Source organism: Capricornis sumatraensis, chromosome 3 (assembly GCF_032405125.1).
Source record: "Capricornis sumatraensis isolate serow.1 chromosome 3, serow.2, whole genome shotgun sequence".
Taxonomy (NCBI): domain Eukaryota; kingdom Metazoa; phylum Chordata; class Mammalia; order Artiodactyla; family Bovidae; genus Capricornis; species Capricornis sumatraensis.
Window position 1 is genome coordinate 130,709,476 of NC_091071.1, and position 15,955 is coordinate 130,725,430.

At 37.5% G+C, this 15,955-nt stretch overlaps 1 protein-coding gene across 1 annotated transcript in view; it reads right to left on the reverse strand.

Moving 5' to 3' along the window:
* Positions 1–8,315: 8,315 nt before the first annotated feature.
* BOLL (boule homolog, RNA binding protein) overlaps positions 8,316–15,955 on the reverse strand; it is a 47,415-nt gene continuing 39,775 nt past the window's right edge. Inside the window, exons 9-10 of the mRNA XM_068968764.1 lie at positions 15,578–15,706; positions 8,316–8,432 (exon numbers count right to left, since the gene is read on the reverse strand). Coding sequence (XP_068824865.1) covers positions 8,316–8,432; positions 15,578–15,706 — 246 coding nt within the window. The remainder of the gene's footprint in view (positions 8,433–15,577; positions 15,707–15,955) is intronic.

Below are 15,955 nucleotides of genomic sequence, written 5' to 3' on the forward strand. Positions count from 1 at the left end.
TGCTAGTTCTTTGTTAAAACTGGCACTGTGCTAATCAATTCTTTCCTCTAATTCAGTTAGCATTCTTATTACTAATGCTCAAACTCTAATTCTGAGTTTGTCTTCTTTGTGCCAGATCCCAGGGCTGCTGCTGCTACTGCTAAGTCACTTCAGTCGTGTCCAACTCTGTGCGACCCCATAGACGGCAGCCCATCAGGCTCCCCCGTCCCTGGGATTCTCCAGGCAAGAACACTGGAGTGGGTCACCATTTCCTTCTCCAATGCATGAAAGTGAAAAGTCGAAAGTGAAAAGTCAAAAGTGAAGTCGCTCAGTCGTGTCCGACCCTCAGCGACCCCATGGACTACAGCCTACCAGGCTCCTCCGTCCATGGGATTTTCCAGGCAGGATGGAGTGGGGTGCCATTGCCTTCTCCTTCCCAGAGCTGGGGGAACCCAAAATGTGGACTGAACTTCACTCTCCAGGGAGTAAGTCTGTATAATTCCTGTGAGCCTGTGTAATCCCTCTCCTCTTCCATCTTCCCCTCCCAGGTGTGCAGGTCCTGATCATTTCTCTTCTTCTCCTACCTGATTTCATCTGGACCTTGGATTTTTCTTACAACCTTAGCTGCATTAATATAGCTGTCTTTCTGCCAGATGACTTACAGTTTGTTTTCAGTGAGAACTGTTCCACATGTAGATGTATCTTTGAGGTGTTTGTGGCGGGAGGTGAGCTCCACATTTTCCTACTCCACCATTTTGATCTCTCTTTCGGCTCTTTTAATCCAGGAACTCCTGTCATTAACTCCCTACAGAATTTTCTTGTATTAATTTTTTTGCTAATTTTCTCCAAGCCATTTTCTCTTTTTCCATAATTAATATTTGACTTCTTGAATTATCTTCTGATTTTATTCTTTTCTCTATTGTTACTCAACTCTGTCTTTAGAAAAATTTATTTACAACTTTTCTATAAATCTGAAATTATCAATATTTCAAAATAAAAATCTAAAAAATTAAGACTAAGAGGTTTAGAAAAAACAAAAGTATTTTCTGGGATGACTACACATGGACCATGTCTCATAAATTTTTTCTTATCTCTGAGAGGATATTATAGCTTCTTTGATTTTTTTTTTTGCTCCCTGAATTATATGTTTCTTCTGAATTCCTTTTTTTTTTTTTTTTCCTGTTTTGGTCTCTCATTCTGAAGGCTTTCTTCTTCATTTATTTATTTTTGGCTGTGCTGGGTCTTTGTTGTTGTGTGTGGGCTTTCATAGTTGTGGCTCACTGGCTTAGGTTCTGCATGTGGAATCTTTCCTGACCAGGGACTGAACTGGTGTCCCCTGCATTAGCAGGCCGATTCTTATCCATTGTACTACCAGGGAAGTCCCTGAATGCTTCCTTCTGTGACTGAACATCCATATTTAATAAGGCAGACTAAAGTCCTAATGGGAAGTTCTTTGTGAATGATGGGTTTGTCATTGAGCTTCACAGTAGGTATTTCAGAGGGCCAGTCAACTTTTTCTCAGTGGAGTCAAGCATGCAGTAACAACAACTTTAATTCTTTCCATTGTATTAACAGCTTCTTCATATAGTGTTTATTTTTACACTGGCTAGCAACTACTTCATTATTCCTCTTTTTTAGCTTGTAATTATTGGGAATATGGGATACATTTTTAAAAATTTAATTTCCTCTTATATAACATCCTTTATACACAATACATGTATATACTATTTATCCTTATCTTTGATGCAGTGTCATATTCAAATAGTTTTTCAGTGTGTACTTTACGGTTTCAGTTCAGTCCCTCAATCGTGTCTGACTCTTTGTGACCCCAGGAACCACAGCATGCCAGGCCTCCCTGTCCATCACCAACTGCCACAGTCCACCCAAACCCATGTCCATTGAGTGGGTGATGCCATCCAACTATCTTATCCTCTGTCGTCCCCTTCTCCTCCTGCCCTCCATTGTTCCCAGCATCAAGATCTTTTCAAATGAGTCAGCTCTTCGCATCAGGTGGCCAAAGGATTGGAGTTTCAGCTTCAACATCAGTCCTTCCAATGAACACCCAGGACTGATCTCCTTCAGAATGGACTGGTTGGATCTCCTTGCAGTCCAAGGGACACTCAAGAGTCTTCTCCAAAACCACAGTTCAAAAGCATCAATTCTTCGGTGCTCAGCTTTCTTCACAGTCCAACTCTCACATCCATACATGACCACTGGAAAAACCATAGCCTTGACTAGATGGACCTCTGTTGACAAAATAATGTCTCTGCTTTTGAATATGCTGTCTAGGTTGGTCGTAACTTTCCTTCCAAGGAGTAAGCATCTTTTAATTTCATGGCTGCAATCACCATCTGCAGTGATTTTGGAACCCCAAAAAATTAAAGTCGGCCACTGTTTCCCCATCTATTTGTCATGAAGTGATGGGACCGGATGCCATGATCTTAGTTTTCTGAATGTTGAGCTTTAAGCCAACTTTTTCACTCTCTTCTTTCACTTTCATCAAGAGGCTCTTTAATTCTTCTTCACTTTCTGCCATAAGGGTGGTGTCATCTGCAAATCTGAGGTTATTGATATTTCTCCTGGCAATCCTGATTCCAGCTTGTGCTTCCTCCAGCACAGCGTTTCTCATGATGTACTCTGCATATAAGTTAAATAAGCAGGGTGACAATATACAGCCTTGACATACTCCTTTCCCTATTTGGAACCAGTCTGTTGTTCCATGTTCAGTTCTAATTGTTGCTTCCTGACCTGTGGTCTCTCCATGACAATTCTAAAAATTGGTTTCATGAGTCTTTGATTCTCTGTTGTTCTCTGTCTCCTTTGAGGCTATCTATAGTTAGACCTATGCACAGTAAGTGAAAAATTTTCTCTTCCTGTATGTTTGGAGGTGCAAAGCACAGGTTTTTTAATGTTCCTGCCCTCAGAATGCAATACCCCTTTACAACTGTCCTCTTCTACCCTTAGGACCAGCTGAACATGAGAGAATTTCAATCTCTAATTGCTTTATAAGAAGTGTTAATGATACTGACATGAGGAAATGGTTAGGAAAAAGATAGCAGTAGAATTTTTCTATAAAGTAGGGATAGTTGTTAATGTTTAGGTTGAGTGCCCATTATGGGTCTCTGAGCTAGAAACAGGCAGTGGTAGTAGGTAAAATCTCTTTCCAATTTACTTTTGAATCACTTGGTCTTATCAATGGGTAAGGTAGAACAGGTGTTTTTCATTCAAGCCCAATCAGCGCTTTAATTAGAACTTCCTCACAGCCTGGCAGTTGGTTAAATATCATTCTTAATAATAAACGTTTTCATGAATAGCTAGTATGCTGCTTTTGCTAATTCACTTCAGTCGTGTCTGACTCTGTGCGACCCCATAGACGTCAGCCCACCAGGCTCCCCCATCCCTGGGATTCTCCAGGCAAGAACACTGGAATGGGTTGCCATTTCCTTTTCCAATGCATGAAAGTGAAAAATGAAGTCACTCAGAAGGCCATTGCCTTCTCCAGAATAGCTAGTATACTTCAGAGTTAAATAAAAAGAACATTTAAAGGTGAACTTCTAATTATAATTAACTCACTTTCCAGTATCTCAATTAAGGCTCATAAAAATAAACTTATTAGACGCCTAAATTAATGCAAAAATGGAAAAACATCATAAGGAAATAGAGATACTTTATAATCCTCTACTTATACCTTTATTACCAAGGGATTTGATATTCATATTAAAAGTTTTGACTGCCCAAATAGACAAAGATTTTCTTTTTGTTCCTTTTAAATTTTATTTTTAATTGGAGGATAATTACTTCCCTTTTGAAACTTCCTCCCACCTCACTCCCCATCCCACCCCTCTTAAGTTGTCAAAGAGCACTGGCTTTGGGTTCCCTGCTGCTGCTGCTCCTAAGTCGCTTCAGTTGTGTCCGACCTGCATCATATAGCAAATTCCCACTGGCTATCTATTTTATATATGGTAATATATATGTTTCACGGCTACTCTCTCAAAACATCCCACCCCCTCCTTCCCCCACTGTGTGCACAGACCTGTCGTTTTGTCTGTGTCTCCTTTGCTGCCCTGAAAATAGGTTCATCAGTACCATCTTTCTAAATTCCATATATATGCATTAATATATGATATCTGTCTTTCTCTTTCTGACTTACATCACTCTGTATAATAGGCTCTAGGTTCATCCACCTCATTAGAACTGATTCAAATGTGTTCTTTTTATAGCTGAGTAATATTCCATTGTGTATATGTACCACAACTTTATCTATTCATCTGCTGATGGAGATCTATATTGCTTCCATGTCCTAGCTATTGTAAACAGTGCTGCAATGAACACTGGGGTACACTGTCTTTTTTGATTATGATTTCCTCAGGGTATGTGCCCAGTAGCAGGACTGCAGGGTCATATGGTAGTTTTATCCCTAGTTTTTAAAGGAATTTCCATACTGTTCTCCATAGCAGCTGTATCAATTTGCATTCCTGTCAACAGTGCAAGAGGGTTCCCTTTTCTCCACACCCTTTCTAGTATTTACTCTTGAGTTTTTGATGATGGCCATTCTGCCTTTTTGTCTTTTATTCTCTTCTACATTCTGCCTTTGTTCCTTACTATAGTCTAGTTCTGGTGGCTCAGAGGTTAAAGTGTCTGCCTGGGATGCAGGAGACCTGGGTTCGATCCCTGGGTCGGGAAGATCCCCTGGAGAAGGAAATGGCAACCCACTCCAGTATTCTTGCCTGGAGAATCCCATAGAGGGAGGAGCCTGGTAGGCTACAGTCCATGGGGTCACAAAGAGTCGGACACGACTTCACTTTCACTTTCACAGTCTAGTTCAGCGGGATAATTTTGACATTATATGATTTTGTTTTACTGATTTTAAAAATTAATTCTGTATAAAAGATGTGACTCCGTTGAATCAGGGAATGATACCCTAATTAATGGGATTCCATGGTTGCTCAGACAGTAAAGAATCTGCCTGCAGTGCAGGAGACCCACGTTCAATCCCTAGGTCAGGAAGATCCCCTGGAGAAGGGAATGGCTACACACTCCAGTACTCTTGCCTGGAGAATTCCAAGGACAGAGGAGCCTGGTAGCTATAGTCCTTGGGGTTGCAAAAGAGTTGGACATGACTCGGTGACCAAATAACAACTCTAATTAATACCATATTAACCAACTAGTTTCTATATTGGTCTGCTTTAAAATATTTTATTTAATTTGATAGAGTACAGTAACCTGTGGCTTACAGTCAATGAGTAGTTTCTGACAGTCATTTATAATGGTTAGACTTGTGCTCTGAATAAGGTCTGTATTTTATTGATTAGATTTGTTGTTTAAAGACAGCTTTGACATATGAAATTCTACTTTTGTATGTATACAATTAACATCATTAAAATTATAATAATTAAGAGTTTTAAAAATGACTTACACTTTTAAAAACAATACATTTAAATTCTTTCAAGGAGTATTTCTGCTTTTCTATATTTTAAGTCAACAAGATTTTTGGTACACCAGGGAAAATTTGCTTAGGAAGAATAAAGGTTAATGTTGCAGATGTCACTATTTTAATATTAGACTCCTTAAATAAATTTTAGGATAAGACTGTCTCCTATTGATTTAACATTTGTAGATTAATATTTCTATAATACAAGTACATTATAAAAAAATAGATAATTTTCCACACAGTAAAACTTGTACAGTGAAGTATTTCTACAAATACTTCATATAGTTGTATAGTTTTAGAAAACTATAGAGTTGGACTTTCTGTTCCTGAATGGGGCACCATTTTCTATTGAGTGCCATCAAATCACCTAAAAAAGAATACTGAGTATGAGATACATAGAACATTCAACCATGAAAGATAGAACAGGATGTACAAAACCCCTGTGTTCCAGTTTTGATTCTGCAGTTTAATTGAATTTTCTCTTTTCCCTTTATCTCTAACAAAAGAGAAATTGTTGAGTTTTTTTCTGCTCCTCAACTCAGGCTTCGTATGATTCTGTAGTTCTAAATTAAAAATAAAACTTGCCAGGGACTTTCCCGGTGGTCTAGTGGTTAAGATTCTGTGCTTCCAATGGGGGGGGAGGGTATGAGTTTGATCCCTGGTCAGGGAACTAAGATCCTATGTGTGGAACAGCGAAAGAATAAAGGTAAATAAGTAAATAAAAATAAAACATGCCACACTTCATTGATTCTGAGATAAACATCTTTTCATATTTCAAAAACCCTGCATCAGGATACACGGCTTTCTTCTTTCATAGTGATATATAAAATGATAATGCATGATATCTCAGATTTGAGGACATCTAATTACAGTTGTGTGAGATGTGGGCTTTGGAGTAAGCTAGTTAACTACAACAGTTCATAACTCTTCAACTCTTACCAAGTCCTGAAACCTTAACTTTGCAGTACCAAAATCTTCCCTAGGCTGTATCCCACGTGATAACCAGAATTACTATAAGCCTTAACAAGATGGATTAAGTAAAAACAGAATCAAGTCAGTGATTTTGTTCCCCTTTAGCCTGTGATATAGTAGAGCAAAGATCTATGTCAAAATAGAAAGGGTAAAGTTCCTCTTAGCAGCATTTCTCTAGGCATGCAACAGGCAGGTTTCTGACTCCAGTTTTATGCTTATGTGCACAAAGAAAGGTATTTATTTATACCTCTGTTTTGATTTATATTCAACATTTATATAATTTTATATAATAAAGAGTAAGATAACATTTTCTCTGCACAGTTTCTGCATTTCTTAGTCACACATATAAATATAGAAAAGGATGCACTCTTAAACTAGAAGAATAAAACTTTAAATCAAGAATATTTAACATTTATATTCTTTAGAAATTTCTCCTTTCTGAATACCACTCTATCCTCTATTGGAATTATTCAACAAGTACAACTTCAATCATTTGTATGTGTATATATATACAAATATATACACCCACACACACATATATATAATGTGTATGTATGTAATATATAATCTGCAACTCATTATCTAATAGGGCATAGCTATTTTAAGAGAGGTATATCTGGAGAAAGTATCAACACTGTAAGTTTGTTTTAGATGATTTTGATCCTATGATGAACTTCCTATAAATAACATTTACTAACACTTTAGGCTTTGGCATTAGGTCAAAATTATGGTTTTAATTCATGTTTGCAGTGCAGTAGCAACAGCAGTGAAGAAATGAAGTAAAGGCGAGAGGGGATATGAAACTCTTTAAAGTAGGCTGAGTTCCAATGTATGGGATGGGTCAGAAGCAAAAATATGAGTGTGAAATAGCTAACCTCCATCATTTTATTGTAAAGAATATACTGCAAGCAAGAGTCATACTTCCATCCTAACAGTTCATCAGTTTGGGTTCTTTACTAGACATATAGTCACATTTCCCAAAAGTGAAGAACCTAGGTCACATGGGAAGAAGCAGGATAAGGCAGTTGAAATATACTAAATATATAAAGGGATCTAACTACATTACCACTCTTGGGCTGGATCTAATTTAAGATGCATGAGCACAATTCCCAAACTGGAAGAATAGATCATTATAATAACTACTTTCATTTCCCCGTAAATGTTACATGTCACTAACGTAATAAAACTCTGAATATATGGACTATCTAGGCAAATTACAGAGAGTAGATTAGAAGTTAACAGGGACTGGGGAGAGAGAAGAGCAGAAAGTTATTGCTTAATGGGTACAGAGTTTCTATTTGGGGTGATGACAAAGTTTGGAACTAGATACTGGTGACTACGGTTGCATAGCAATGTGGATATAATTAATACCACTTAGTTGTATATTTAAAAATGAAAGATCTTAGGTCATATATATTTTACTCTACAGTAAATGAAAACTTTTGACCATGTGTGGTTTATAACTTCTTCAAAACTAACAGAAGTGAAGTGAAGTGAAAGTTGCTCAGTCATGTCAAACTCTTTGTGACCCTGTGGACTGCAGCCTGCCAGGCTCTTTTGTTCATGGAATTCTCCAGGCAAGAATACTAGAGTGGGTAGCTATTTCCTTCTCTAGGGGATCTTCCCAACCCAGGGATTAAACTCAGACCTCCTGTATTGCAGGTGGATTCTTTATCATCTGGGCCATCAGGGAAGCCCTTTTCATCATCCTAAATAGAAACTCTGTACTGATTAAGCATTAACTTTCTATTCTTCTCTCTCCCCAAAACTAACAGAAATTATAGCCAACTTAGAACTGTATTTCCTTCATATGAAAGAACTCATTAATCCTGTACTTCAGATCACAAATGAGATATAAATATCCAAAGCTGTTTCTTTTCAGAAAAGAATTTGGAAACTGTGAAATATGACTTAAGAACAACAACAACAAAAATCAAAACAAGCTTCTTACTTTAATTGGTTCAGGTTGCATCACTGGTGCAGGCATAGCAATGGCACTTGAAGCATAAACCTGGTGATATGTTGCTTGAACTCCATGATCAGAATAAGGCTAAAATTAAAAAAAATTAAAAAATATTGCTTTTCATTAATTAAAAATATTTATTCAGTATTACAATTTTCTAGGCATTTTGCTACATAAGGGAGAAACACAGATGAGAAACACATTTTCTATCTTTAATTATAGACTGGTCTGGGACAGACTAATCAAAACGTATGACATTTTTCATAGAGATGTATGGGGGAAAACAAAGTCCCATGAATAGGGATGCATGGGGAAAAGAAAACAATGTAGCTTTAGAAGGCTGGGGGAGGTGGTCAGGGGATGTTTTCTAGTGGAGTTTATGCTAGAATTTGAAAAATTAAGGAATGAGGTAGGAATAGTATATGAAAAGGTAGAGGCAACTAAGAATACCTATCTGTGTATGTTGTTTGGTATGGCTGGAAGGAAGAATATACACTGACTGATAGCTGAAAGGTGAGGCAGTAGAGTAACAGACAGGAAAGAGATCATGTAAAAGCAGATTAATGGCTTGTCCAACAGATGGTGGCACCATTCACTGATATATGGAATAAAAGAAAAGCAAGTTTGACGTGGATGTAACTGTGTGGAGGTTAGAAAGAAGTTTGTAACACATAAAATCTGAGGTATTTGTAGGACTTCTATTACAGGTATATAGTCACTCAAAAGCTGGATGGCTCTAAAGAAGCACTAACAAAAATGTGAACTAAATGTTAATTAAAATTAAGATAGTCAGAAGGTACAAACTTCCAGTTATAGCTAAGTAAGTACTAGGGCTGTAATGTACAACATGATAAATATAATTAACATTGCTGGATGTTATATAGGAAAGTTGTCAAGAGAATAAATCCTAAGACTTCTCATCACATACAATTTTTTTCCTATTTCTTTAATTTTATATGTGATGATGGGTATTCACCAAGCTTGTTGTGATAATCCTTTAATGATATGTATGAATCAAATCATTATGCTGTACATCTTAAGCTTACACACCACTGTATGTCAATTATATCTCAATAAAACTGAAAGAAAAATTTCCAGTAGCCATGTTAGAAAAGTTAAAAAAAAAAGTAAAATTAATTTCCAGTAACAGATTTTATTTAAACATATGAAAATATATCAGTGTACTCAACATAAAGCCAGATAAATTTTACATTCATTTTCACACTATATGATTAAAACTTGGTGTGTATTTTGCACTTACAACACACCTCAGTTCTGACTAGCCACATTTCAACAGCTGCATGTGGTAATGGCTATTGTTGTACTGAACAGTGCAGGTCTAAAATTCAGCAGTGAGGCTGGGGCTAGAGACATGAGTGTGGATGATAACATCAGAGTATGTAGGGTGAAAGAACGAATGAAGAATCAAAAAAGAAATCATGGGGAGAAAAAGATCAGCTTACGTAGGAAAGTAAGAGGAGGTAAAAGGATTGGCAGAAGAGAGCAGTATCATGGAAGGCAAAGGTAGGAAGAATTTCAAGGAGTATATCCAATGTCGCTGAGAGGTCAAGTAAGACTGAAAAGAAAAGGAAAATATTTGGCAATTAGGGAGTCACTAAGGATCTTTATCCAAGGCAGCTTCAGCAGAAAGGTAATGAAGCAGACTTTAGCAGGTAAGGGAAGAACAGGTAGTGAGGCAGTGGAAATATTAAATGTAGATTACTTTTTTCAAGGGCTCCCCAGGTGGCTCTTCGCATCAGTGGTAAAGAGTCTGCCGTCAATGTAGACAACACAGAAGACCTGGATTCAATCCCTGGGTCAGGATGATCCGTTGGAGGAGGAAATGGCAACACACCCCAGTATTCTTGCCTAGAAAATCCCATGGACAGAGGAGGCTGGCAGGCTACAGTCCACAGGGTTGCAAAGAGTTGGGAACACAACTGAGTACACATTTTTCAAGCTTGGCTTTGAAAGGTAGAAGAGCATAAGGGCATTGATGGGGGCGTGTCACAGTATAGTTTTTAACTGTCTCCTACCAGGTGTTAGGCACTATAGCAAGAACCTTGTATACAAGGTTCTCATCTCATCTTTGCATGAATCCTGCAAAATAGATTTTCCTAATGTCTTTATTGGCTCAGAGGTTAAAGCGTCTGCCTCCAATGAGGGAGACCCGGGTTCGATCCCTGAGTTGGGAAGATACCCTGGAGAAGGAAATGGTAACCCACTCCAGTATTCTTGCCAGGAGAATCCCATGGACGGAGAAGCCTGATAGGCTACAGTCCACGGGGTCGCAAACAGTCGGACACGACTGAGCAGTAAGGTGAGGTGAGGTGAGATATTATGAAACCAACACTGTGAAGAGTTAAGTAATGACTCAAAGTAACATACTAGTAAATACTAGGTAAAGCTCTGAACCAACGGAGAGAAAATGTCTTAAAATACATGAGAAAAGAAGGAATGAGGTCCCTGAGGAATAGGGAAGTTATAGTATCAAGAGTAAAGAGTAGAAATAACCTTGAACAAGACAGGTTACTAAACAAATGTAAGAAGCTAAGGATGAGTTACGAGTCAGTTGTATGTTGTATGCTGGGGACTGGAAGCTGAGCTGGTTTCCACAAAATGGTTTCTATTTATTCTGTTAAGCAGAGGCACTATATTCTAACAGTAAAGGGGGAAATAGTCATTGAAATAAGTGAGAAATAATTTTAATTTATTTTTATATTTTAGAAGAGCTAACTATCAACTCATAACAACAAGCCCTGTATTTTCTAATTTTAGAGGAAAAAACACTTAAAATATAAACCAACCCATTCAATTAATTTATATATTAGACATGTATCTTTTGCCAGAAATAATATTAAAATAAAAATATGCTTAAAACATTTTGTATTGAAGTATCATAAAAATTAATGGCACAAGTTATAAGTTAACATGTAATATTTCCAGAAATATCTTATTTTATTCCACTAAACAGTGAAACATAACTTGGTAAGTTATCTGATGTCAACATTAAGACTATGGTTCAGTGTCGAAAATAGATAATGGCTAAAAGGTGAAGTCGCTCAGTCGTGTCTGACTCTTTGCGGCCCCGTGGACTGTAGCCTACCAGGCTCCTCCGTCCATGGGACTCTCCAGGCAAGAATACAGGAGTGGGTTGCCATTTCCTTCTCCAGGGGATCTTCCTGACCCAGGGATCGAACCCAGGTCTCCCACATTGGAGGCAGATGCTTTAACCTCTAAAAACATAATGTAAAAGCATTCTTAACTCACTGCCACCCTCCTTGAAAATCAGAAAAAAACAAAAAGAACAAAAGATAGATTTTTAAAATGTCATCATCAAGTAAACATGGATGTGCTCATGAATCCCAAATGACAAGGTAGTTCAGTTTGGTCACTCAGTCGTGTCCAACTCTTTGTGATCCCATGAACCGCAGGGCGCCAAGCCTCCCTATCTATCACCAACTGCCGGAGGCTACCCAAACCCATGACCAAGGAGTTGGTGATGCCATCCCACCATCTCATCCTCTGTTGTTCCCTTCTCCTGCCCTCAATCATTCCCAGCATCAGGGTCTTTTCAAATGAGTCAGCTCTTCGCATCAGGTGGCCAAAGGACTGAAGTTTCAGCTTCAACATCAGTCCTTCCAATGAACACCCAGGCCTGATCTCCTTTACGATGGACTGGTTGGATCTCCTTGCAGTCTTAGCAGTCTTCTCCAACATCATGGTTCAAAAGCATCAATTCTTCGGTGCTCAGCTTTCTTTATAGTCCGACTCTCACATCCATACATGACTACTGGAAGAACCATAGGCTTGACTAGATGGATCTTTGTTGACTAAGTAATGTCTCTGCTTTTTAATATGCTGTCTAGGTTGGTCATAACTTTCCTTCCAAGGAGTAAGTGTCTTTTAATTTCATGGCTGCAGTCATCATCTGCAATGATTTTGGAGCCCCCCAAAATTAAGTCAGCCACTATTTCCCCATCTATTTCCCATGAAGTCATGGGACCAGATGCCATGATCTTAGAGTGTTGAGTTTTAAGCCAGCTTTCACTCTCCTCTTTCACTTTCATCAAGAGGCTCTTTAGTTCTTTACTTTCTGCCATAAGAGTGGTGTCATCTCCATATCTGAGGTTATTGATATTTCTCCTGGCAATCTTGATTCCAGCTTGTGCTTCTTCCAGTGCAGCGTTTCTCATGATGTACTCTGCATAGAAGTTAAATAAGCAGGGTGACAATATACAGCCTTGACAATTCCTATTTGGAACCAGTCTGTTGTTCCATGTCTAGTTCTAACTTGCTTCCTGACCTGCATACGGATTTCTCAAGAGGCAGGTCAGGTGGCCTGGTATTCCCATCTCCTTCAGAACTTTCCAGTTTATTGTGATCCACACAGTCAAAGGCTTTGGCATAGTCAATAAAGCAGAAACAGTTTTTTTGAAACTCTCTTGCTTTCTCGATGATCCAGAGGATGTTGGCAATTTGATCTCTGGTTCCTCTGCCTTTTCTAAAACCAGCTTGAACATCTGGAAGTTCACGGTTCATGTATTGCTGAAGCCTGGCTTGGAGAATCTTGAGCATTACTTTACTAGCATGTGAGACAAGTACAACTGTACAGTAATTTGAGCATTCTTTGGCATTGACTTTCTTTGGGATTGGAAAGAGAACTGACCTTTTCCAGTCCTGTGGCCACTGCTGAGTTTTCCAAATTTGCTGGCATATTGAATGCAGCACTTTCACAGCATCATCTTTCAAGATTTGAAATAGCTCAACTGGTATTCCATCACCTCCACTAGCTTTGTTTGTAGTGCAGAATGCCTGCCAAATGCTATGCAATTTGCACCAATATAAGGGAAGATTCTGAAGCCTGAGGAAGGTTATAGATTACCCTGAAAGGCCTATTTCTCAAGTGTAGGGGTGTGTCAGACCAAGGCAGAAGCAGGAAAGATCTCCTACAGAGAAGGAGAAATCATACTTACACTATTTTGTGGTCTACTACTTTGCAGTATAGCTGAGGAACATTGCTGGAGATGAAGCAGGGTGACAGTGGCAAGTGAAGTAACACTTACTACACCTTCATACAGAAAATCTCTGAAAAAAAAGAGACTTTGCCAGGAGCCAAATGAACTCCAGAACGCTAAAAATTCAGGGAAGAACATCTCAAGCAGGCAACAAAACAGACTTGGTGGTAGGATGTTTGAGTCAACAGATTGCTTCTCCCACCTTGTATTTCAGCAAAGAGCTGGTCTCATTTAAAGATAAGATGGGAAGGAAAAGGAAGCAACCTTAGGACTCTTCTCATCCTCTCCAACTCTATCAAGGGAAAAGCAAAAAGGGGTGAAAAAGAAAAAGATGAGAAATCATCCCAGAAAATAGTAGAAAAATTCAGATAAATAAAATTCCTTTGATCTTAAAGAAGTTATAATAACATGATCGCTAAAAAAGAGCTTCAAAAAGACATTTTAAGCCAAAAGACAACATTTACAGGCAATGATGTAAGCAAAGTGGCAGTTTGGGATAAAAAGAAGATAAAAAAACAGCAATGAAAGCTTCATTATTCATAAGAAAAAGTAGACTAAAAACAATGAAAAATATTCATGATTGTCTCAAAAAAGCATATAAAACATTAACAATTACTATGATAAAAAGAAATTATCTCAGAGATGATGGATATGAAAGATAAAAAGAGATCTCAACATATGCATAAATGGTATTCCTGAAGAAGTAAAAGAACTGGAATACAAAAAATTTTTTTCAAAGTTCAAACAGGAAAAAAGAAGTCCTGAAATAAAAACTAGTCTGAGAATCAAAGGAGCAAACTGTATCCCAGGAAGAATATTTTAAAGAGTGACAAATTTCAAGACATATTCTGGTAAAGTGAGCTCAAGTTAAGACAGACTTTTTAGACATGCAGGAAGAAAAAGCAAATTACGTATAAGAGAGAAAGTCAGGCTGGCTTCAAACTTTTTTATAACTATACTCAACACCAGAAAAGAGTAGATTAGAAGTTATAAGAGAAAAAAGCACTGTTATGGGCTGAATTGTGTTCTCTGAAGACTTATGTGTTGAAGTCCTAACCATTATGTCAGAGACTGACCTTATTTGGAGAGAGGGTCTTTACAGAGGTGAGCAAATTGAAGTATGGTCATTAGGGTGGAACCTAATCCAAAATGACTGGTATCTTTATAAAATTGGGAAACTTGGACACAGAGACAGGAAAGACAATGTGAAGACACAAGGAAAGGATGGTCATTGATAAGCCAAGAAGAAAGGCCTGGACTAGAGCCTTCCCTCAAAGGCCTCAGATGAAACCAACTCTGCCAACACCTTGATTTTGGACTTCTAGACTCCAGAACTATGAGACAATAAATTTCTCTTTTTAAGCCATCTAGTTTATTTTACTTTGTTCAGGCAGCCTTAGCAAAGTTATACAAGTATGATCCAGCTGTTTTATAGTTAGTCTTAACTTTTTCCAGATTTATAGACAACAAATACGTTGAACACACAAGCATGTAAGAACTCAAGGGAGTACAGCCCATGTAAGCTTTCTTTAACAGAGTGCTTGCAGACTGTGATAACTGGAGGGTGACATGAAGAATGGAGAAATCATAGTAAAAGTATTGATAATAAACATTTAAGATTCCAAATTGTGGAAGCCGCTATTTCAGAAAAATTGTTTTAAACTTTAGTAATAATAATAATAAATACACTCAAATTGGGAGGTCATTATTTATTTCTCAGTCTTTCACAACATATTTAAAATATGCCATGTACAGTTCCTGGTACATAGACGATGAAGTTATTAGTAATGGTTTGCAAATATAAATACTCAGAAGATAATATTTACAGTTTTTAGTTATAAATTTGATTTATATCTTTGAAGGAAGAATTTTAAAGATTTTTTCCTTCTTTAGTTTTTATATACTTTTAACTGACAGTGTTAGTAATAAGACAGGCAAACCAGAAGAAAGAGAAGCCCTTATCTTACTCCTTCAAGGGGATTGAGTCAGGGATAGTCTAGTAAACAGCTGAGTTGAGCAATGATTCATAAATAGTGAAGGAGTCTAAGACGACATACTTAGATATAAAAAAGGGGAAGAGATGTGAATAAATCAAAGAAAACATAAGATGTTCAACTTCAATGAGGGTCTTGAACAAATACTTTTAGAAAAGGAAAAGAAATAAATGTTAAAATGAAGTGGTTATGGATATATTACTTTGAGACTAACACATACCTCTGGAACTGAAGCTTCCATCAGAGACATTGGAGGAGGAACACATCCACCATCTTGTGCTATTTCCACTGGTTGATAAATGACCTCAGAAGGTTGTAGGTACAAGAATGGAGCAGAAGAGGCAGGAGACTAAATTACAAAATTATGTTTCTAATTAAAATCGGATTAGTTATTTCAATTAAACCAAATGACTTAACCAATACATGAGAGATATACTGGTTTTACATTTTCCTAAAGTTGTTTCTAGGGACAACACAGAATTATCTTAAAAACAAACTAGGAACTCTAGGTTGCTATAAACTCCAATTATGTAGATATTATTAAATCACTTATTTATCACTTATAAGTACTAAAAAGTTCTTAGCACTTTAGAAGCTC